Source organism: Oncorhynchus gorbuscha, linkage group LG10, assembly GCF_021184085.1.
Source record: "Oncorhynchus gorbuscha isolate QuinsamMale2020 ecotype Even-year linkage group LG10, OgorEven_v1.0, whole genome shotgun sequence".
Classification (NCBI taxonomy): domain Eukaryota; kingdom Metazoa; phylum Chordata; class Actinopteri; order Salmoniformes; family Salmonidae; genus Oncorhynchus; species Oncorhynchus gorbuscha.
The window spans coordinates 98256456-98279766 of record NC_060182.1 but is presented as its reverse complement, the minus strand read 5'-3'; the positions used below and the strand labels follow the sequence as shown (position 1 = coordinate 98279766).

Genomic DNA, 23311 nt, shown 5'->3' with positions numbered 1-23311 from the left:
GGCATCCCGTGGTGTTTTATCAACAAGCTCAATGTATTCCAAACACTGGTGGGTAGTAAACAAAGCCCTCATCTGGTATTTTCTAATGAGAACTGTCTGGCACTTGTTGTTTCCCTGTTTAACTACAAAAAATATATTTGACTTATTAAGTCAAAGACAAAATTAACTGCAATATACTGGTCTCAAATATATTAGCATAATCTGAATACACAGAACCACGACGGACCCAGAGTAAAATGAGAGGCGTTTCACCATATTAAAACGTGCCCCAGTGCAACATGCTTATCTCTGCCAACAGGGGCCTCATATCGTCGCATATCAATTGATCTCAGGTTCTCACCATACCGGCTAGACCAAAACATTGCTTTTAGTTGCCTGGCTTGCATTTACTGAATACCATTTGAAAACAGATGTGTTTATTGGTGTTAAATTAGAGACAGTTTACTATTTGGAGCACCAGGCTGCTGATGTCATGCAGAGGCTGTCGTTTTGTATTTATACTTTTTTCATAACGACAAGTTTGATATTGGACGACAATATAATGTTTATGATGTCGATAGGCGGACTGTAAAACCAGCCTTATAGTTGTAATTGTAGCATTGACTTGAAAATCAGTCAAAACCATCTCAAAACAAGACATGGTATCAATAACGAGATGAAGCTGAAACGAGCCACGTCCGATTCTCTACGTGTCAGTTTGTTGTCTTTGTTGCAGGCCATCCTGACACAACTCACCGACTTCTGCCCCATTGAAAAGGGCGCACTGTTTTCGTGACTGTCAGCAAACAAACACATCTAATAGTTAACTATTGGGCCATTCCTCCGTGGTTACTACTGTTGACCAAATTAGAATCAAATAAAAGAGCTACAAATAATGTTTCTATGAAAGATTGCTATGCCTCAAATATGTTTTTCTTGTTGGTCAAAAGTTGTGACTTTCAGCTAACGTTAATGTGGAAGCAACCTTCAAAGCTACAATGTCCTTTCGGTCATTATATCACTAAATATTTGTTGTGTTTTAGTATAAGATTACAGATATATGTCAAACATTGTAAATACATTAATATAATAATAATAATTTTTTTTAAATGAGAAATACTCATAATTCAACCCTCTTACATGCATTTGCTCTTCCACTGCGTTAGATGTCGCTGTGACACAGATTTAAACTTGTTTCTTGTTCCTTTTCAGCGAATCTCCCGCTCAAGATTTGCGCGCTTCCTTAGCAACCGCCCTTCGATACGAACTGTGAAGGATCTTAGCAACCGCCCTTCGATACGAACCGTGAAGGATCTTAGCAACCGCCCTTCGATACGAACTGTGAAAGACGCGATGTGAAGCGTCCCTGGCTCCGAGACAACAGCAACATGGAGCCTCAGGAGCAACTTCTCCCGCAGACGAAGCAGATGTAAACAGAGTAAGAAGTGTTCATTTTTGGTTGTATTAGCTACAATAAACAGGCACTCTTTGTGCGCCAAGTCACAGGCGACCGAGGTATAAAATAACAGGAGTTTAGCCGAGACAAATGCGGAACCGCCACCTTTTGATTCACGTTAACTAGCTAACGACGTTATCTAACCGAGATGGCTAACGTTAGCATTAGCTATCAGTAAAGTGGCTAGCTTAGTTACCAGTAACACGGCTAACTTAGTTACCAGTAACACGGCTAACTTAGTTTCCGTAACACGGCTAACTTAGTTTCCAGTAACACGGCTAACTTAGTTACCAGTAACACGGCTAACTTAGTTTCCAGTAACAGATGGCTAACTTAGTTACCAGTAACATGGCTAACTTAGTTACCAGTAACATGGCTAACTTAGTTACCAGTAACGCGGCTAACTTAGTTACCAGTAACGCGGCTAACTTAGTTACCAGTAACGCGGCTAACTTAGTTACCAGTAACGCGGCTAACTTAGTTACCAGTAACACGGCTAACTTAGTTACCAGTAACACGGTTAACTTAGTTACCAGTTACGTAGCTAACGTTACATACATTAGTACAGTCACATAGAACAAGGAGCACAGTGGTGTGGGTTTTCTACAGAAACATTAAGTAGATTAGCTACATTTATTTGACCCATAAAACATGTCACATGTCTTGCCTGCTTTGCCCAAATAGGTTTTCCCTAACCACTCAAACCTAATAGGTAGTTAGTAACGTTAATTAAGATACAGTAACAAGCAAACTAAACTTATTTTCACAGGTAGACTGGATCTAACAGTCAAATACTCCATCTAAACTTGAATCGCTTCTCAATTGCGATACGGCTCTAGAAACACAAAGCCCTTTTACTTTCATATCACATCAACATAAATTCACAAATTAAAAGTATACACTTCCTGTATATACTGTGTTAACCGGCTTTATCACAGTTGCAGCTGACAGTATTTTTTTTGTGAATGCATTTCTGGTGGCCTTCTGTTTACACACAAGTGTAAAGCATGCAAGACAGTTAGCTAATTCGATCATGTGGTCCCTCTGTCTTCCGTAAACATGCACTGTAACATGGAGATATGGCCTTGTGGGAACACTAACCCTATAAATGTGTGTATCAATGTCACCTTTATATTTATTTAATTGTTTTACAAATTCTCGCGGATATGAAAGATAATGTAGAAATTGAGCAAGTTGAGTTGACTAAACTGCTTGGCTGTAACCCTGGATTGTGCACTGTCATGGTCAAAACATGTTAAAATGGGGAGAAGTCTGTCCATAATAAATCGCTGCTCTGCCTTCTTAACAACACTATCAACAAGGCAGGTCCTACAGGCCCTAGTTTCTACCTTCTTAACAACACTATCAACAAGGCAGGTCCTACAGGCCCTAGTTTCTACCTTCTTAACAACACTATCAACAAGGCAGGTCCTACAGGACCTAGTTTCTACATTCTTAACAACACTATCAACAAGGAAGGTCCTACAGGCCCTAGTTTCTACCTTCTTAACAACACTATCAACAAGGCAGGTCCTACAGGCCCTAGTTTCTACCTTCTTAACAACACTATCAACAAGGCAGGTCTACAGGCCCTAGTTTCTACCTTCTTAACAACACTATCAACAAGGCAGGTCCTACAGGACCTAGTTTCTACATTCTTAACAACACTATCAACAAGGCAGGTCCTACAGACCCTAGTTTCTACCTTCTTAACAACACTATCAACAAGGCAGGTCCTACAGGCCCTAGTTTCTGGCTTCTTAACAACACTATCAACAAGGCAGGTCCTACAGGCCCTAGTTTCTAGCTTCTTAACAACACTATCAACAAGGCAGGTCCTACAGACCCTAGTTTCTAGCTTCTTAACAACACTATCAACAAGGCAGGTCCTACAGGCCCTGGTTTTGTCACACCTGAACTACTGTTCAGTGGTGTAGTTAGGTGCTAGAATGAGGGACTAGAGAAGATTTGCCAGAGGCCGCACACTTAGTGTGTTGGGAAATCTGTTGTAAATGTATTGTAATGTTTTTAAAATTGTAAAACTGCCTTAATTTGGCTGGACCCTAGGAAGAGTAGCTGCTGCCTTGGCAGGAACTAATGGGGATCCATAATAAACCCCAGGAAGAGTAGATGCTGCTTTGGCAGGAACTAATGGGGATCCATAATAAACCCCAGGAAGAGTAGATGCTGCTTTGGCAGGAACTAATGGGGATCCATAATAAACCCCAGGAGGAGTAGCTGCTGCCTTGGCAGGAACTAATGGGGATCCATAATAAATACAAAATAAAGACCTTCCTGTGTTTCCAAAACTGTACCAGAAGCGATGCATGTTCATGTTCAATCCGAGTGTTGGGGCTCTATATATATATATATATCTTTAAAAAAAAAGTATATATATATTATTCCCTACAGAATTACTGTTGTGTGTAATGTAATCGAACTGAGAGTCATGGCCAAGGGCTAGCTTATTAGCCAGTCAACATAACTTTTCAGCTATTCGGTTGCTGGAGCTGTCACCCTCAGGTCTGTCACCGAGTCGAAGGGAAGTAATCCAGCTGCTGTCTATGATCCACAATGCTAATGCTAATGCTCTTATGTTCTGAACATGAACTGTTGTTTGAAGAGTTACTGTTTTATTCTGTGATGTTGCGGTTTTATTGAGGAGTTTTTTTTTTTTTTTTCCTTCTAAGTTTCAGAGGACCGAGTCATGGTTCCATCTCCCAGCAGAAGAGGACAGGAGTCAGTTCCTGGGTCTGGGTAAGACACGAGTCCACCGTGCTATGGAGGGTCAGTCTCAGCACTGTGCCAACCATACGTACAGACACACTTTCAACATGACAAGGCACTGGCAACTCCCAACAACTAGATGACAGATTTTGCTCTTTGAAACTAGCTGTCTGTCTGTGTCTGTCATAAAACAACCTTTCTGTTCTGTTTTGTAACGTGGGTGAATTAATCACCAGCAATGATAGAGATAACATTGTAATACATGTTGTTGTTTTTAATATGTTGATTTTAGGTTTTTTTTCATTAGAGTTTCAGGACAGTCGTCTGTCACCTGCCCTTGCTCTGCTACCAGAGTACGCCTTCTCGGGATACTCTCTCTTCCAACAAACAACAGACTTAGAGTTTGCCCCTTTAAGGTAACGCTTTCTTCATTAGAAAACAAAACCGTTTATTAAAATAATAGTTTGATTACTATAAGGAACAAAGGTCACTATATCAGCATGAATAGTTTTCGGTTATTGATAAGTAACCCGTGCTTGTCTCCTGTTTGTCTTGTCAGGGGGTCTCCAGACGTGTCTGTAGCCTCCGAGAGGTTTCTGACACCACAGGCCAAGAAGGGCAGTAGCGGCGTTGGCCAGCTGTCTGACCCTCAGCGTTCCTCTCTGTCCCAGCATCCTCTAGCCTACAACTCCACCCTGTCTGAGGTCAGCTGATCTTTCTCTACCTGTAACCTTCATAGAGTAACCAATGCTTGCTACTTCTTGTCCCTCTTACTGTGCTAGCCTGCTAAATGTAGCTAACACCACCAGATCACAGAGCTAACACCACCAGATCACAGAGCTAAATGTAGCTAACACCACCAGATCACAGAGCTAACACCTCCAGATCACAGAGCTAAATGTAGCTAACACCTCCAGATCACAGAGCTAAATGTAGCTAACACCACCAGATCACAGAGCTAAATGTAGCTAACACCACCAGATCACAGAGCTAACACCACCAGATCACAGAGCTAAATGTAGCCAACACCACCAGATCACAGAGCTAAATGTAGCCAACACCACCAGATCACAGAGCTAAATGTAGCCAACACCACCAGATCACAGAGCTAAATGTAGCTAACACCACCAGATCACAGAGCTAACACCACCAGATCACAGAGCTAAATGTAGCTAACACCACCAGATCACAGAGCTAACACCACCAGATCACAGAGCCAACACCACCAGATCACAGAGCCAACACCACCAGATCACAGAGCTAACACCACCAGATCACAGAGCTAACACCACCAGATCACAGAGCTAAATGTAGCTAACACCACCAGATCACAGAGCTAAATGTAGCTAACACCACCAGATCACAGAGCTAACACCACCAGATCACAGAGCTAACACCACCAGATCACAGAGCTAACACCACCAGATCACAGAGCCAACACCACCAGATCACAGAGCTAACACCACCAGATCACAGAGCCAACACCACCAGATCACAGAGCTAACACCACCAGATCACAGAGCTAACACCACCAGATCACAGAGCTAACACCACCAGATCACAGAGCTAACACCACCAGATCACAGAGCTAAATGTAGCTAACACCACCAGATCACAGAACTAACACCACCAGATCACAGAGCTAACACCACCAGATCACAGAGCTAACACCACCAGATCACAGAGCTAACACCACCAGATCACAGAGCTAACACCACCAGATCACAGAGCTAACACCACCAGATCACAGAGCCAACACCACCAGATCACAGAGCCAACACCACCAGATCACAGAGCTAACACCACCAGATCACAGAGCTAAATGTAGCTAACACCACCAGATCACAGAGCTAACACCACCAGATCACAGAGCTAAATGTAGCTAACACCACCAGATCACAGAGCTAAATGTAGCTAACACCACCAGATCACAGAGCTAACACCACCAGATCACAGAGCTAAATGTAGCTAACACCACCAGATCACAGAGCTAAATGTAGCTAACACCACCAGATCACAGAGCGAAATGTAGCTAACACCACCAGATCACAGAGCTAAATGTAGCTAACACCACCAGATCACAGAGCTAAATGTAGCTAACACCACCAGATCAGAGCTAAATGTAGCTAACACCACCACATCACAGAGCTAACACCACCAGATCACAGAGCTAAATGTAGCTAACACCACCAGATCACAGAGCTAACACCACCAGATCACAGAGCTAACACCACCAGATCACAGAGCTAACACCACCAGATCACAGAGCTAACACCACCAGATCACAGAGCTAACACCACCAGATCACAGAGCCAACACCACCAGATCACAGAGCTAACACCACCAGATCACAGAGCTAACACCACCAGATCACAGAGCCAACACCACCAGATCAGAGAGCTAACACCACCAGATCACAGAGCTAACACCACCAGATCACAGAGCTAAATGTAGCTAACACCACCAGATCACAGAGCTAACACCACCAGATCACAGAGCTAACACCACCAGATCACAGAGCTAACACCACCAGATCACAGAGCTAACACCACCAGATCACAGAGCAGAGCTAACACCACCAGATCACAGAGCCAACACCACCAGATCACAGAGCCAACACCACCAGATCACAGAGCTAACACCACCAGATCACAGAGCTAAATGTAGCTAACACCACCAGATCACAGAGCTAACACCACCAGATCACAGAGCTAAATGTAGCTAACACCACCAGATCACAGAGCTAAATGTAGCTAACACCACCAGATCACAGAGCTAACACCACCAGATCACAGAGCTAAATGTAGCTAACACCACCAGATCACAGAGCTAAATGTAGCTAACACCACCAGATCACAGAGCTAACACCACCAGATCACAGAGCCAACACCACCAGATCACAGAGCTAACACCACCAGATCACAGAGCTAAATGTAGCTAACACCACCAGATCACAGAACTAACACCACCAGATCACAGAGCTAACACCACCAGATCACAGAGCTAACACCACCAGATCACAGAGCTAACACCACCAGATCACAGAGCTAACACCACCAGATCACAGAGCCAACACCACCAGATCACAGAGCTAACACCACCAGATCACAGAGCTAAATGTAGCTAACACCACCAGATCACAGAGCTAACACCACCAGATCACAGAGCTAACACCACCAGATCACAGAGCTAAATGTAGCTAACACCACCAGATCACAGAGCTAAATGTAGCTAACACCACCAGATCACAGAGCTAACACCACCAGATCACAGAGCTAAATGTAGCTAACACCACCAGATCACAGAGCTAAATGTAGCTAACACCACCAGATCACAGAGCGAAATGTAGCTAACACCACCAGATCACAGAGCGAAATGTAGCTAACACCACCAGATCACAGAGCTAAATGTAGCTAACACCACCAGATCACAGAGCTAAATGTAGCTAACACCACCAGATCAGAGCTAAATGTAGCTAACACCACCAGATCACAGAGCTAACACCACCAGATCACAGAGCTAAATGTAGCTAACACCACCAGATCACAGAGCTAACACCACCAGATCACAGAGCTAACACCACCAGATCACAGAGCTAACACCACCAGATCACAGAGCTAACACCACCAGATCACAGAGCTAACACCACCAGATCACAGAGCTAACACCACCAGATCACAGAGCCAACACCACCAGATCACAGAGCTAACACCACCAGATCACAGAGCTAACACCACCAGATCACAGAGCCAACACCACCAGATCACAGAGCTAACACCACCAGATCACAGAGCTAACACCACCAGATCACATAGCTAACACCACCAGATCACAGAGCTAACACCACCAGATCACAGAGCTAACACCACCAGATCACAGAGCTAAATGTAGCTAACACCACCAGATCACAGAGCTAACACCACCAGATCACAGAGCCAACACCACCAGATCACAGAGCTAACACCACCAGATCACAGAGCTAACACCACCAGATCACAGAGCTAACACCACCAGATCACAGAGCTAAATGTAGCTAACACCACCAGATCACAGAGCCAACACCACCAGATCACAGAGCCAACACCACCAGATCACAGAGCCAACACCACCAGATCACAGAGCTAACACCACCAGATCACAGAGCTAACACCACCAGATCACAGAGCTAACACCACCAGATCACAGAGCTAAATGTAGCTAACACCACCAGATCACAGAGCTAACACCACCAGATCACAGAGCTAACACCACCAGATCACAGAGCTAACACCACCAGATCACAGAGCCAACACCACCAGATCACAGAGCTAACACCACCAGATCACAGAGCTAAATGTAGCTAACACCACCAGATCACAGAGCTAACACCACCAGATCACAGAGCTAACACCACCAGATCACATAGCTAACACCACCAGATCACAGAGCTAACACCACCAGATCACAGAGCTAACACCACCAGATCACAGAGCTAACACCACCAGATCACAGAGCTAACACCACCAGATCACAGAGCCAACACCACCAGATCACAGAGCCAACACCACCAGATCACAGAGCCAACACCACCAGATCACAGAGCCAACACCACCAGATCACAGAGCCAACACCACCAGATCACAGAGCCAACACCACCAGATCACAGAGCCAACACCACCAGATCACAGAGCTAACACCACCAGATCACAGAGCTAAATGTAGCTAACACCACCAGATCACAGAGCTAACACCACCAGATCAGAGCTAAATGTAGCTAACACCACCAGATCACAGAGCTAAATGTAGCTAACACCACCAGATCACAGAGCTAACACCACCAGATCACAGAGCTAAATGTAGCTAACACCACCAGATCACAGAGCTAAATGTAGCTAACACCACCAGATCATAGAGCTAACACCACCAGATCACAGAGCCAACACCACCAGATCACAGAGCTAACACCACCAGATCACAGAGCTAAATGTAGCTAACACCACCAGATCACAGAACTAACACCACCAGATCACAGAGCTAACACCACCAGATCACAGAGCCAGCACCACCAGATCACAGAGCCAGCACCACCAGATCACAGAGCTAACACCACCAGATCACAGAGCCAACACCACCAGATCACAGAGCTAACACCACCAGATCACAGAGCTAAATGTAGCTAACACCACCAGATCACAGAGCTAACACCACCAGATCACAGAGCTAACACCACCAGATCACAGAGCTAAATGTAGCTAACACCACCAGATCACAGAGCTAAATGTAGCTAACACCACCAGATCACAGAGCTAACACCACCAGATCACAGAGCTAAATGTAGCTAACACCACCAGATCACAGAGCTAAATGTAGCTAACACCACCAGATCACAGAGCGAAATGTAGCTAACACCACCAGATCACAGAGCTAAATGTAGCTAACACCACCAGATCACAGAGCTAAATGTAGCTAACACCACCAGATCACAGAGCTAAATGTAGCTAACACCACCAGATCAGAGCTAAATGTAGCTAACACCACCAGATCACAGAGCTAACACCACCAGATCACAGAGCTAAATGTAGCTAACACCACCAGATCACAGAGCTAACACCACCAGATCACAGAGCTAACACCACCAGATCACAGAGCTAACACCACCAGATCACAGAGCTAACACCACCAGATCACAGAGCTAACACCACCAGATCACAGAGCTAATACCACCAGATCACAGAGCCAACACCACCAGATCACAGAGCTAACACCACCAGATCACAGAGCTAACACCACCAGATCACAGAGCCAACACCACCAGATCACAGAGCTAACACCACCAGATCACAGAGCTAACACCACCAGATCACATAGCTAACACCACCAGATCACAGAGCTAACACCACCAGATCACAGAGCTAAATGTAGCTAACACCACCAGATCACAGAGCTAACACCACCAGATCACAGAGCCAACACCACCAGATCACAGAGCTAACACCACCAGATCACAGAGCTAACACCACCAGATCACAGAGCTAACACCACCAGATCACAGAGCTAAATGTAGCTAACACCACCAGATCACAGAGCTAACACCACCAGATCACAGAGCTAACACCACCAGATCACAGAGCTAACACCACCAGATCACAGAGCTAACACCACCAGATCACAGAGCTAACACCACCAGATCACAGAGCTAAATGTAGCTAACACCACCAGATCACAGAGCTAACACCACCAGATCACAGAGCTAAATGTAGCTAACACCACCAGATCACAGAGCTAAATGTAGCTAACACCACCAGATCACAGAGCTAAATGTAGCTAACACCACCAGATCACAGAGCTAAATGTAGCTAACACCACCAGATCACAGAGCTAAATGTAGCTAACACCACCAGATCAGAGCTAAATGTAGCTAACACCACCAGATCACAGAGCTAACACCACCAGATCACAGAGCTAAATGTAGCTAACACCACCAGATCACAGAGCTAACACCACCAGATCACAGAGCTAACACCACCAGATCACAGAGCTAACACCACCAGATCACAGAGCTAACACCACCAGATCACAGAGCTAACACCACCAGATCACAGAGCTAACACCACCAGATCACAGAGCCAACACCACCAGATCACAGAGCTAACACCACCAGATCACAGAGCTAACACCACCAGATCACAGAGCTAACACCACCAGATCACAGAGCCAACACCACCAGATCACAGAGCTAACACCACCAGATCACAGAGCTAACACCACCAGATCACAGAGCTAACACCACCAGATCACAGAGCTAACACCACCAGATCACAGAGCTAAATGTAGCTAACACCACCAGATCACAGAGCTAACACCACCAGATCACAGAGCCAACACCACCAGATCACAGAGCTAACACCACCAGATCACAGAGCTAACACCACCAGATCACAGAGCTAACACCACCAGATCACAGAGCTAAATGTAGCTAACACCACCAGATCACAGAGCTAACACCACCAGATCACAGAGCTAACACCACCAGATCACAGAGCTAACACCACCAGATCACAGAGCTAACACCACCAGATCACAGAGCTAACACCACCAGATCACAGAGCTAAATGTAGCTAACACCACCAGATCACAGAGCTAAATGTAGCTAACACCACCAGATCACAGAGCTAAATGTAGCTAACACCACCAGATCACAGAGCTAAATGTAGCTAACACCACCAGATCACAGAGCTAACACCACCAGATCACAGAGCTAAATGTAGCTAACACCACCAGATCACAGAGCTAAATGTAGCTAACACCACCAGATCACAGAGCTAAATGTAGCTAACACCACCAGATCACAGAGCTAAATGTAGCCAACACCACCAGATCACAGAGCTAAATGTAGCTAACACCACCAGATCACAGAGCTAACACCACCAGATCACAGAGCCAACACCACCAGATCACAGAGCTAACACCACCAGATCACAGAGCTAAATGTAGCTAACACCACCAGATCACAGAGCTAAATGTAGCTAACACCACCAGATCACAGAGCTAAATGTAGCTAACACCACCAGATCACAGAGCTAAATGTAGCTAACACCACCAGATCACAGAGCTAAATGTAGCCAACACCACCAGATCACAGAGCTAAATGTAGCTAACACCACCAGATCACAGAGCTAAATGTAGCCAACACCACCAGATCACAGAGCCAACACCGTCAGAGGTAACAGAATAGACAGAAAATAAACATTGTCTGGTGATATTGTTTAGTGGATCTGGTAGCAACAAGACAATTCTAATAATAATTTAGGGGGTGTTTATATTTGTCCTGTTAGACACGGGTACAAGTGTGTATTGGAAATGTGGTTCTCCCATATCCCAACTCCCCCTTAGACACCCCTAGGTAGTGGGGCCAGGGTCACCATATCCCAACTCCCCCTTAGACACCCCTAGGTAGTGGGGCCAGGGTCCCCCTTAGACACCCCTAGGTAGTGGGGCCAGGGTCACCATATCCCAACTCCCCCTTAGACACCCCTAGGTAGTGGGGCCAGGGTCTCCATATCCCAACTCCCCCTTAGACACCCCTAGGTAGTGGGGCCAGGGTCACCATATCCCAACTCCCCCTTAGACACCCCTAGGTAGTGGGGCCAGGGTCTCCATATCCCAACTCCCCCTTAGACACCCCTAGGTAGTGGGACCAGGGTCACCATATCCCAACTCCCCCTTAGACACCCCTAGGTAGTGGTGCCAGGGTCTCCATATCCCAACTCCCCCTTAGACACCCCTAGGTAGTGGGACCAGGGTCTCCATATCCCAACTCCCCCTTAGACACCCCTAGGTAGTGGGGCCAGGGTCACCATATCCCAACTCCCCCGTAGACACCCCTAGGTAGTGGGGCCAGGGTCACCATATCCCAACTCTCCCTTAGACACCCCTAGGTAGTGGGGCCAGGGTCACCATATCCCAACTCCCCCTTAGACACCCCTAGGTAGTGGGGCCAGGGTCTCCATATCCCAACTCCCCCTTAGACACCCCTAGGTAGTGGGGCCAGGGTCACCATATCCCAACTCCCCCTTAGACACCCCTAGGTAGTGGGGCCAGGGTCACCATATCCCAACTCCCCCTTAGACACCCCTAGGTAGTGGAGCCAGGGTCACCATATCCCAACTCCCCCGTAGACACCCCTAGGTAGTGGGGCCAGGGTCACCATATCCCAACTCTCCCGTAGACACCCCTAGGTAGTGGGGCCAGGGTCACCATTGTCACCAGCGCCCCTGAAGCAATTCGGGTTAAGTGCCTTGCTGAAGGGCACAAGTGACATTTTTCCTCTTGTCTGCTCTGGGATTCAAACCAGCGACTTTTCAGCTACTGGCCCAATGCTCTAATCTCGAGGCTACCTGCTGCCCCAATTATCAATCAATCAAATTGTATTTATAAAGCCCTTCGTACATCAGCTGATATCTCAAAGTGCTGTACAGAAACCCAGCCTAAAACCCCAAACAGCAAGCAATGCAGGTGTAGAAGCACCTAGTGCTTAGCTGATTAAGCAATTAGTGTCCATAGCTGGTTTGTTTTGTGTTTGGTACGATTTATGCTTTCTGTCTCAGCACCCTCTGGGTCACACCTCCACCCTGTCTCGGTCAGAGGAGAGGGCCAGTAGCTGCTGCTCCCTCTCCGAACACAGCATGTCCCCTGGTGACGGGTTGGGACAACCAGAAGAGGACCGCTACCCAGCCACCGTCAGGGATAACGAGGGGCAGAAGACTCATCGTTCTGGGGTACTGGTCGGGGGCAGGGAGGGGGAAGATCTCTATTTACTGTGTAAATTCCTCCATCTATATTCTGTCTCTATATTTTCTCTAATGCTGGCATTACCATATCACCAAGTAAAATTCTGTGTATATGTAAATGTCCTTGGCGAATAAAGTCGGTTTCTGGTTCTGATCACTAGACACGTACCAGTCTCCTTGACCCAGACAGACCTCTGGCCGTGCTCCCTGACGACAACGCTTCGTTCCTCAGCGGCCACATCCCTGTCAGAAAGCTGCTGGATCTGCTCCAGAAGGACGTTGGCATGCCCAGCGGTAGCAGCAGTGCCGTCTCCTCTGCCTCTGAGACCTCTCGCTACAGGACTAACTTCTTTGGGGGAGAATCCAGGAGTGACAGCTGTGTTTCCAAACCAGACGGCTTGAGAGAAGAGAGTGATGTGAGCCAAAGAGAGCTGTCTGACGTGTCACCTGAGCTGCTGCCTGACGTGTCACCTGAGCTGCTGCCTGACGTCTCACCGCCAGTCACAGGGAAAAGAGAAGGCCCTCGAGGAGGAGCCTCCGTCTCACCTGAGCAGCTGCCTGACGACTCACCGCCAGTCACAGGGAAAAGAGAAGGCCCTCGAGGAGGAGCCTCCGTCTCACCTGAGAAGACGGAGAAACTCAAAAGTAAACCGTCTTCACGGATGTCTGAAATTTCCATCAGCACCGTCCGTTCCCTGAGCAGCCAGCCGGATGATGCGTCCCGCAGGCAGCTCTGCTCGGAGCGAGAGAGGAGTCTGGACTCTGAGCCTGGAGCAGAGACCCAGGGAGGGACCAGCCGTGGGCCCATGCCCTCCTTACACAGTGAAGTCAACACACCTGACATTGTCACCAATACACCTAACGTTTCAACCACTGGATCCGCCAAAGGGAGGTTGAGTGTGACCAGAGGGCTACGGGCCAGTGTTTTAGGGCCAGGGGCTGGGGTCGGGCCCCAGTTTTCAGCAGGGTTCAGTGTGGAGCGAGGCCATAGGGAGAGAGACCTCTGGTCCTCAGGGAACCAGACGGGCACAGAACCAGACGTCTCGTTCCTGAGCCTTCTCCCCCAGCCCGTGTCCCAGTCCACCCCAGGTGTGTTCCTCCACGCTCCAGTCAGATCCAGCACTAAGCTGTCAGCCCTCAGCTTTAACATGGAGGTCTCTCAGCGCTCCTCGGGCTCCGGAGTCTCCTCCCAGCCCCAGCCTGCTGTAGACACCCTGCCTGATAGAGCCACCCCTGTCCGGGACCCCCCTCTGCCTGCCAGAGAGACAGTACAGGAGCCCTCGGGAAGAAGCCACCATTCTCTCCCCAGTCTTAACTACCTACAGAAGGTTGATGCCTGGAAGGCCAACCAAAGTTCAAACAAGATGTCGTTCTATGACAACTTGTCTCTTCAGGGCTTCTCCGGGGTCTCTCCCAAGCAAAAGGCCTATGATACAGTCTCTGACTCTCTGACCCGTATGTTGACTCTTCCACAGCGGGGCAACCAGACCCTCAGCATGTGTGAATCTGGACCCTCCTCCCCTAGCAGAGGGGAGGCAGCAGGTAGTGGTCTTCCTGAGAGAGAGGACACAGCAGGGCCTGTAGGAGGGCCATCCCCCCTGGGCAGGTCTCAGTCCCACTCCTCCCTCAACACAGTGGTCACGTCTATCCAGAGAGCTCAGCATGCACAGACACACACTGACCAGGACAGCAGTGAGACACAGCCAGAGGAGGAGAGTGCTACAGGGCAGCCCAGGGAGTTGGAGAGGAGCCGGGGAGGGTTAGGATCAGACAGGGTTCAGTCAGGAGGTGGACCTGAACAGCCCAGTGGTGCTCCAACCGAGCCCTCTCCCTTCATCAGCCTGGGACGCTTCAATAACGTGTCATCAAAGCGAGACGTCCTCTCCAGCTCCCGGGACAGTGGCCACAGTGGGCAGAACTTTGAGGTGCCCGTCAGGGCTGCTTCTTCTTCTGTGGTCAGTCTGGAGGTGGATAACTATGCCCCGTACTGGTCCTCCAAACCATCCTCACCACACAGGGAGAGGGAGCTCAACATTGAAGAAAGGATTCCGGTAAGACTAGTTTTACAACTTATGTGAGGAGGGATGGTGCCCAATGTCGGCTGCTCTGTTGATCTGAAAATAACACCATATCTATACAATGACATATTCTCATGGATTCACTGTATATGCCTGTTTTGATTCTGATCTGCAGATGTACCTTCACAACCTTGGGATCGACCAATCTCCTTCTACGATCCTCAATCCCTTTGGACCTCGAGGGCCAATCAGAGAGCCAGAGTTCTCTCCCACTGATCTGTGCACCATAAAGGGATCCACAGCCACTGGCACGCCAACCAAGAGCGCACAGCCTTCTGAAGGTAGGTAACCCATCCTAAAGGACAGCCTTCTGAAGGTAGGTAACCATCCTGAAGGACAGCCTTCTGAAGGTAGGTAACCATCCTAAAGGACAGCCTCCCATCCTAAAGGACAGCCTTCTGAAGGTAGGTAACCATCCTAAAGGACAGCCTTCTGAAGGTAGGTAACCATCCTAAAGGACAGCCTTCTGAAGGTAGGTAACCCATCCTAAAGGACAGCCTTCTGAAGGTAGGTAACCATCCTAAAGGACAGCCTTCTGAAGGTAGGTAACCATCCTAAAGGACAGCCTTCTGAAGGTAGGTAACCATCCTAAAGGACAGCCTTCTGAAGGTAGGTAACCATCCTAAAGGACAGCCTTCTGAAGGTAGGTAACCATCCTAAAGGACAGCCTTCTGAAGGTAGGTAGGTAACCATCCTAAAGGACAGCCTTCTGATGGTAGGTAGGTACCCATCTTTTTGTTCTGTATCTATGGACGCGACCCAGTCGTTCAGTCTTTTTGTTCTGTATCTATGGACGCGACCCAGTCGTTCAGTCTTTTTGTTCTGTAACTATGGACCCGACCCAGTCATTCAGTCTTTTAGTTCTGTATCTATGGACGCGACCCAGTCGTTCAGTCTTTTTGTTCTGTAACTATGGACTCGACACAGTCGTTCAGTCTTTTAGTTCTGTATCTATGGACTCGACCCAGTCGTTCAGTCTTTTAGTTCTGTATCTATGGACTCGACCCAGTCGTTCAGTCTTTTAGTTCTGTATCTATGGACTCGACCCAGTCGTTCAGTCTTTTAGTTCTGTATCTATGGACTCGACCCAGTCGTTCAGTCTTTTTGTTCTGTAACTATGGTCGCGACCCAGTCGTTCAGTCTTTTAGTTCTGTATCTATGGACGCGACCCAGTCGTTCAGTCTTTTTGTTCTGTAACTATGGACCCGACCCAGTCGTTCAGTCTTTTAGTTCTGTAACTATGGACCCGACCCAGTCGTTGGTTCTAAATGTTCTGGCTGGTAACGTTCTTATCCCTTGTTAGCTAGCTAGCGCCAACTCCAGCTAACTTACAGTCACGTCAAACAGTGTAGCCAGAATAACAGCAAAGGAGCTGCATTTGTTGAAGCTGTTTTCTAGTGCCATTTATTTGGATACATCCATAACAATGAGCTAACGAGCCAATCTGTAAGTCGCTCTGGATAAGAGCGTCTGCTAAATGACTTAAATGTAAATGTCTAATGAGGCCCAATTTCACCTGGTATAGAAAATATCTTCTCTCATCAGGACACTGTTGTTCAGAGGAAATAGCCAACAACACAGCTAACACAATCACTTCAAACTGAATCTGGACACACTTCAAACTAGTTGACCTTCGTCTCCATATAGTGGAGATCAAGTTTATAAATTGCCTGGCTGGGCTGATGAGACAGTGGATTGTGCAGTCAGATGGAACAGAGTAAATAGACATTTTAATATCATAGATTTAGCTGGTGACAACTTGTGGAATGTCTGAAATGTGGTTTTAACCAATCAGCATTCAAGATTAGACCCAAGTAACATCCTCTCCTCTTCCGTGGTGTTCCCAGGTGACAGCCCTCATAAAGGAGAGTTCTCCAGGTCCAGCCTGCTGTCTGTGGCCTCAAGCATGTCTCTACCTCTCAGTGTGGACAGCCTCCATCTCCATCCCATAAGGAGCCAGGCAGAGAACACCAGGAGCTGCCTGTCCCCCTCTCCGGGACCAGACAGAGACAGGTTTCCCAGCCAAGGCAGTCTGAGGATGGCCCTCTGCCCCTTGGATATCTCAGTGGAGAACACAGTGCTCCGGGACTCCCAGCAGGATCCTCACTGCCTCCAGCCTACCTCCCCTGCACCACAGTCCACCCAGTCCCTTGACTTCTACCAGCTCCCTGCACCAGAGTCCAAAAATAAAAAGTACCCTGGTTTGCTTCCGGACCTACAGTCCACTGAGCAACATCAGAGAGACAGCAGAGTGAATGTCTCCACCCAAGCTGCTATAGAACTGGCAGGGGGGCTTGAGTCCAGTGCTGACAGCTTATCTCAGTACAGAGACAGGGTCAAAAACAGCTTATCTCACTACAAAGATGGAGACCGAGACAGTTTATACAGGAACAGAGACATGGACAGAGACGTCTTGTCTCAGTACAGAGACAGTGCAGTAGCGTCCTGTCCCCAGGTTAACACCACCATGGATTGTAGTAATCCTGATGATTCCTTCGTAGGCTCCCAGACTCTGCAGGACATTAGGCTTCTGCTGGGCCGGGCTGAAAACATTGTGTCTGGTGGGTCCTCCACCTCCGGCGCCTCCTCCCACCTCCTCCACTCTGACGACGACATCCTGCTCCTCTCTCTCAGAAGGAAGATGGAGGTATTCCAGGACTCCTCCTTCACCTCCTCCTCTGGTGGGGCCGGGGTGGGGGACCCAAGGAGTCCCTCCTCCTTGCTTTGGGCCCGCTCCTCCTCTGACTACAGCGGGGAAGGTCATGTCAGGCTAACCAGAGAAGCAGAGCATCAGTCCACACCCGCCAGAGAGGAGTCTGGGAGACTACTACAGGACAGAGAGCATTATGGGAGACCTTGGGACAGTTCTGAAGACAGAGAGCATCATGGGAGATCACAGGACAGTTCTGAAGACAGAGAGCATCATGGGAGATCACATGACAGTTCTGAAGACAGAGAGCATCATGGGAGACCAAGGGACAGTTCTGAAGACAGAGAGCATCATGGGAGATCACATGACAGTTCTGAAGACAGAGAGCATCATGGGAGACCAAGGGACAGTTCTGAAGACAGAGAGCATCGTGGGAGATCACATGACAGTTCTGAAGACAGAGAGCATCATGGGAGACCACCACAGGACTCTGGCAGTAGCTCCACCTTCCTCCTGACCGAATCCGTGCGGAGGGCGGAGCCTGAGGGCTGCAGTGCTGGCCTCTCGGACACGCGGATTGGCCCTGTGCTGTTGTCAGTTATGCCGGTCAGCCAACCTGGTCCCTCATTGGGTGATGGTGGCGTTGGCAAGCTGCAGCAGGCTCCAACAACAACAGTGGAAGGAGGACACACAGAAGTGCAGATGGCTCCAGAAGAGGGAAGCTCTTCGTCCTCTTCGTCCTCCTGTCCCGTGGGCTCTGAGCAGGGGTGTGGAGGTCTGTCTGAGCCGGCCCACGGTGGGGATCAGGGTGGAGATGCTCTGAGTGATGGTGGCAGCAGCAGCAGTTCTCTAGCAGCCAGGGTAGCCAGGCTGCTCCAGAGTGAGTCCCCGGCCACGGTGGCGTCCCTGTCCAGCCGAGCCAGTACCGCCACAGCAGACCTGGAGGAGAGCAGAGCCAGAGGTCAGTAACTAACCCACTACCAAGGCTTCGACCCAAATGGAGCCCTATTCTGAAGTGCACTATTTTTGACCAGGGCCTATTGGGCTCTGAGCAAACGTAGGGACACTAAGTAGGGAATAGGGCTCCATTTGAGAGTGTGATGCACTAATAGTACCTACCTAGGGTTTGCTTACCACAAGTATTGGGTAGGGTTTAACACCGGTAACTGTCCCGGCAACACTTTACACCCCCCCCTCAAAAAAAAGGTATGACAAGACATGGGAAATGACAATATTTTCCCCAATGTGGCACTAATGCAATTCCACAGTATGAGCAGCAGCAGATTGGCACATTATCCCACCAGGTAGAAGCAGATTGGCACATTATCCCACCAGGTAGAAGCAGATTGGCACATTATCCCACCAGGTAGAAGCAGATTGGCACATTATCCCACCAGGTAGAAGCAGATTGGCACATTATCCCACCAGGTAGAAGCAGATTAGCACATTATCCCACCAGGTAGAAGCAGATTGGCACATTATCCCACCAGGTAGAAGCAGATTGGCACATTATCCCACCAGGTAGAAGCAGATTGGCACATTATCCCACCAGGTAGAAGCAGATTGACACATTATCCCACCAGGTAGAAGCAGATTGGCACATTATCCCACCAGGTAGAAGCAGATTGGCACATTATCCCACCAGGTAGAAGCAGATTGGCACATTATCCCACCAGGTAGAAGCAGATTGGCACATTATCCCACCAGGTAGAAGCAGATTGGCACATTATCCCACCAGGTAGAAGCCTTTAGTGTATTTACTTTACACGAAGTCGCTCTCAGTTCCAAGCACACACATAATCGAAACTGCCGGACTGCGCACAAGACCCGAATGCAGTTTAAGAGTTCTCATCAGAACTGAAAATTAGATCTTGCTTTGACCCAAGCCCGGTGGGCTGAAGCCTGAGGCCTTGTCTGACCCAAGCCTGGTGGGCTGAAGTGTGAGGCCTTGTCTGACCCAAGCCCGGTGAGCTGAGGCCTGGTCTGACCCGAGCCCGGTGAGCTGAGGCCTGGTCTGACCCGAGCCCAGTTGGCTGAAGCCTGAGGCCTGGTCTGACCCGAGCCCGGTGAGCTGAGGCCTGGTCTGACCCGAGCCCGGTGAGCTGAGGCCTGGTCTGACCCGAGCCCAGTTGGCTGAAGCCTAAGGCCTGGTCTGACCCGAGCCCGGTGAGCTGAGGCCTGGTCTGACCCGAGCCCGGTGAGCTTAGGCCTGGTCTGACCCGAGCCCGGTGAGCTGAGTCCTGGTCTGATCCGAGCCCGGTGAGCTGAGGCCTGGTCTGACCCGAGCCCGGTGAGCTGAGGCTTGGCCTGACCCGAGCCCGGTGAGCTGAGGCCTGGTCTGACCCGAGCCCGGTGAGCTGAGGCCTGGTCTGACCCGAGCCCGGTGAGCTGAGGCCTGGTCTGACCCGAGCCCGGTGAGCTGAGGCCTGGTCTTGTACGACGTCACTGAAGTTAAATGATCCCGAAACCGAAATAAAAAGGCAGATTTCTAGGAAACATCTGTATTGATTTAAACTGGGGTTGAGTGCAGTGGTGAAGGCAGGTAGCAGCATTGTGAGGAGACGAGGAAACAGCCATTGGGCCTAGAAAAAGCCCAGAGGAAAACTCCCTAAGTCATATCCAACTGATGTACTCATTATGGGGCGGCAGGGAGCCTAGTGGTTAGAGTGTAGGGGAGGTAGGTAGTCTAGTGGTTAGAGTGTAAAGGAGGTAGGTAGTCTAGTGGTTAGAGTGTAGAGGAGGCAGGTAGCCTAGTGGTTAGAGTGTAGGGGAGGCAGGTAGTCTAGTGGTTAGAGTGTAGGGGAGGTAGGTAGCCTAGTGGTTAGAGTGTAGGGGGCGGCAGGTAGCCTAGTGGTTAGAGTGTAGGGGGGGGGCAGGCCTACTATTGTTGTGTCGTCAGCAAACTTAATGATGGTGTTGGTGTCGTGCCTGGCAGTGCGGTCGTGGGTGAACAGGGAATACAGGAGGGGACTGAGCACGCACCCCTGGGGGGTTCCAGTGTTGAGGATCAGCATGGCAGATGGGTTGTTGCCTACCCTCACCACCTGGGGGTCGGCCCGTCAGGAGGTCCAGGCTCCAGTTGCAGAGGGAGGTGTTTCGTCCCAGGGTCCTTAGATTAGTGATGAGCTTTGAGGGCACTATGGTGTTAAACACTGAGCTGTCGTCAATGAACAGCATTCTCACATAGGTGTTCCTTTTGTCCAGGTGGGAAAGGTGTTTGTTTTGTCCAGGTGAGAAAGGTGTTTGTGTTGTCCAGGTGAGAAAGGTGTTTGTTTTGTCCAGGTGGGAAAGGTGTTTGTTTTGTCCAGGTGGGAAAGGTGTTTGTTTTGTCCAGGTGAGAAAGGTGTTTGTTTTGTCCAGGTGAGAAAGGTGTTTGTTTTGTCCAGGTGAGAAAGGTGTTTGTTTTGTCCAGGTGAGAAAGGTGTTTGTTTTGTCCAGGTGGGAAAGGTGTTTGTTTTGTCCAGGTGAGAAAGGTGTTTGTTTTGTCCAGGTGGGAAAGGTGTTTGTTTTGTCCAGGTGGGAAAGGTGTTTGTTTTGTCCAGGTGGGAAAGGTGTTTGTTTTGTCCAGGTGAGAAAGGGCAGTCTGTACATAGTGATGCAGCCAAGCCAGCAATGTGGCGCAGCTCTCTCTTATTTGGGGAGAACCCTGGCTTGGTGACCATTTTGGGGAATTTAAACACTTTAAATGAGCATTTCCGATTTTTGCATTTATTTCCCAGGCAGTTTTGTAAATTACTTCAGTAAAAATACTTGAAAGTACTACTTAAGTAGTTTTTCTGGGTATCTGTACTTTGCTATTTATAATTTTGACAATTTTTACATCCCTACATTCTTGAAGAAAATGAAGTACTTTTTTACTCCATACATTTTCCCCGAAACCCAAACGTACATGTTGAATGCTTATCAGGACAGAAAAATGGTCTAATTCACACACTCAAAATAACATCCCTGGTCCTCCCTACTGCCTCTGATCTGGAGGACTCACTAAACAGAGAACATCCCTGGTCATCCCTACTGCCTCTGATCTGGAGGACTCACTAAACAGAGAACATCCCTGGTCATCCCTACTGCCTCTGATCTGGCAGACTCACTAAACAGAGAACATCTCTGGTCATCCCTACTGCCTCTGATCTGGAGGACTCTCTAAACACAATGCTTCATTTGTAAATGGAGAGTTGGAGAGTGCCCCTGGCTGTCTGTATATTAAACAAAACAAGAACACGCTGCTGTCTGGTTTGCTTAGTTTAAGAAATTAAAAAAGATTTGAAGCCTACTTTTACTTTTGATACTTGAGTAAATTTGAGCAATTACATTTACTTTTAAAAATATTTAAGTATTTAAGTATATTTTATTATAGTATATTATATTTAAATATACTAAGTATATTTAAAACCAAATACTTTTACACTTTTTTTTCAAGTAGTATTTTACTGGGTGACTTTTACTTGAGTCATTTTCTATTAAGGTATCTTTACTTTTACTCAAGTATGACCATTGGGTACTTTTTTCACCAATGTTCCCGGGACACTCTGGATAAATACAAATGATAAAATAAAAGAAGCTAATTAAAGATCATTCCCAGGTTATAACATACATGTTGATGTTTGTTCCTAACTTGCCCTGATTGTGTCAACCCCCAGAGTGGCTGAGGCTGAAGGTGTCGGGGCAGCTGTGTGAAACTCTGGAGCTCAACACGGAGGATAGACAACGCATAGAAGAGATCAAGAGAGAGATACTCTTTAAACACCCTCTACAGGTACTATCTTAGTCACTCAATACCAAACACCCACTACAGGTACTGTCATAGTCACTCCTACTCAATACCAAACACCCACTACAGGTACTATCTTAGTCACTCAATACCAAATACCCACTACAGGTACTGTCATAGTCACTCCTACTCAATACCAAACACCCACTAAATGTACTATCTTAGTCACTCCTACTCAATACCAAACACCCACTACAGGTACTATCATAGTCACTCAATACCAAACACCCACTAAAGGTACTATCTTAGTCACTCAATACCAAACACCCACTACAGGTACTATCTTAGTCACTCATACTCAATACCAAACACCCACTACAGGTCCTGTCATAGTCACTCAATACCAAACACCCACTACAGGTCCTGTCATAGTCACTCAAT

The 23311-nt window shown here is 48.1% G+C and overlaps 1 protein-coding gene across 1 annotated transcript in view; it reads left to right on the top strand.

Moving 5' to 3' along the window:
• The first annotated feature begins 1227 nt into the window (after positions 1–1227).
• Positions 1228–23311, top strand: part of alms1 (ALMS1 centrosome and basal body associated protein) — a 33787-nt gene continuing 11703 nt past the window's right edge. The window contains exons 1-9 of the mRNA XM_046367613.1: positions 1228–1417; positions 4126–4192; positions 4470–4578; positions 4722–4866; positions 13249–13419; positions 13593–15482; positions 15625–15790; positions 17357–19120; positions 22800–22915. Coding sequence (XP_046223569.1) covers positions 13327–13419; positions 13593–15482; positions 15625–15790; positions 17357–19120; positions 22800–22915 — 4029 coding nt within the window. The 5' untranslated portion in view covers positions 1228–1417; positions 4126–4192; positions 4470–4578; positions 4722–4866; positions 13249–13326. The remainder of the gene's footprint in view (positions 1418–4125; positions 4193–4469; positions 4579–4721; positions 4867–13248; positions 13420–13592; positions 15483–15624; positions 15791–17356; positions 19121–22799; positions 22916–23311) is intronic.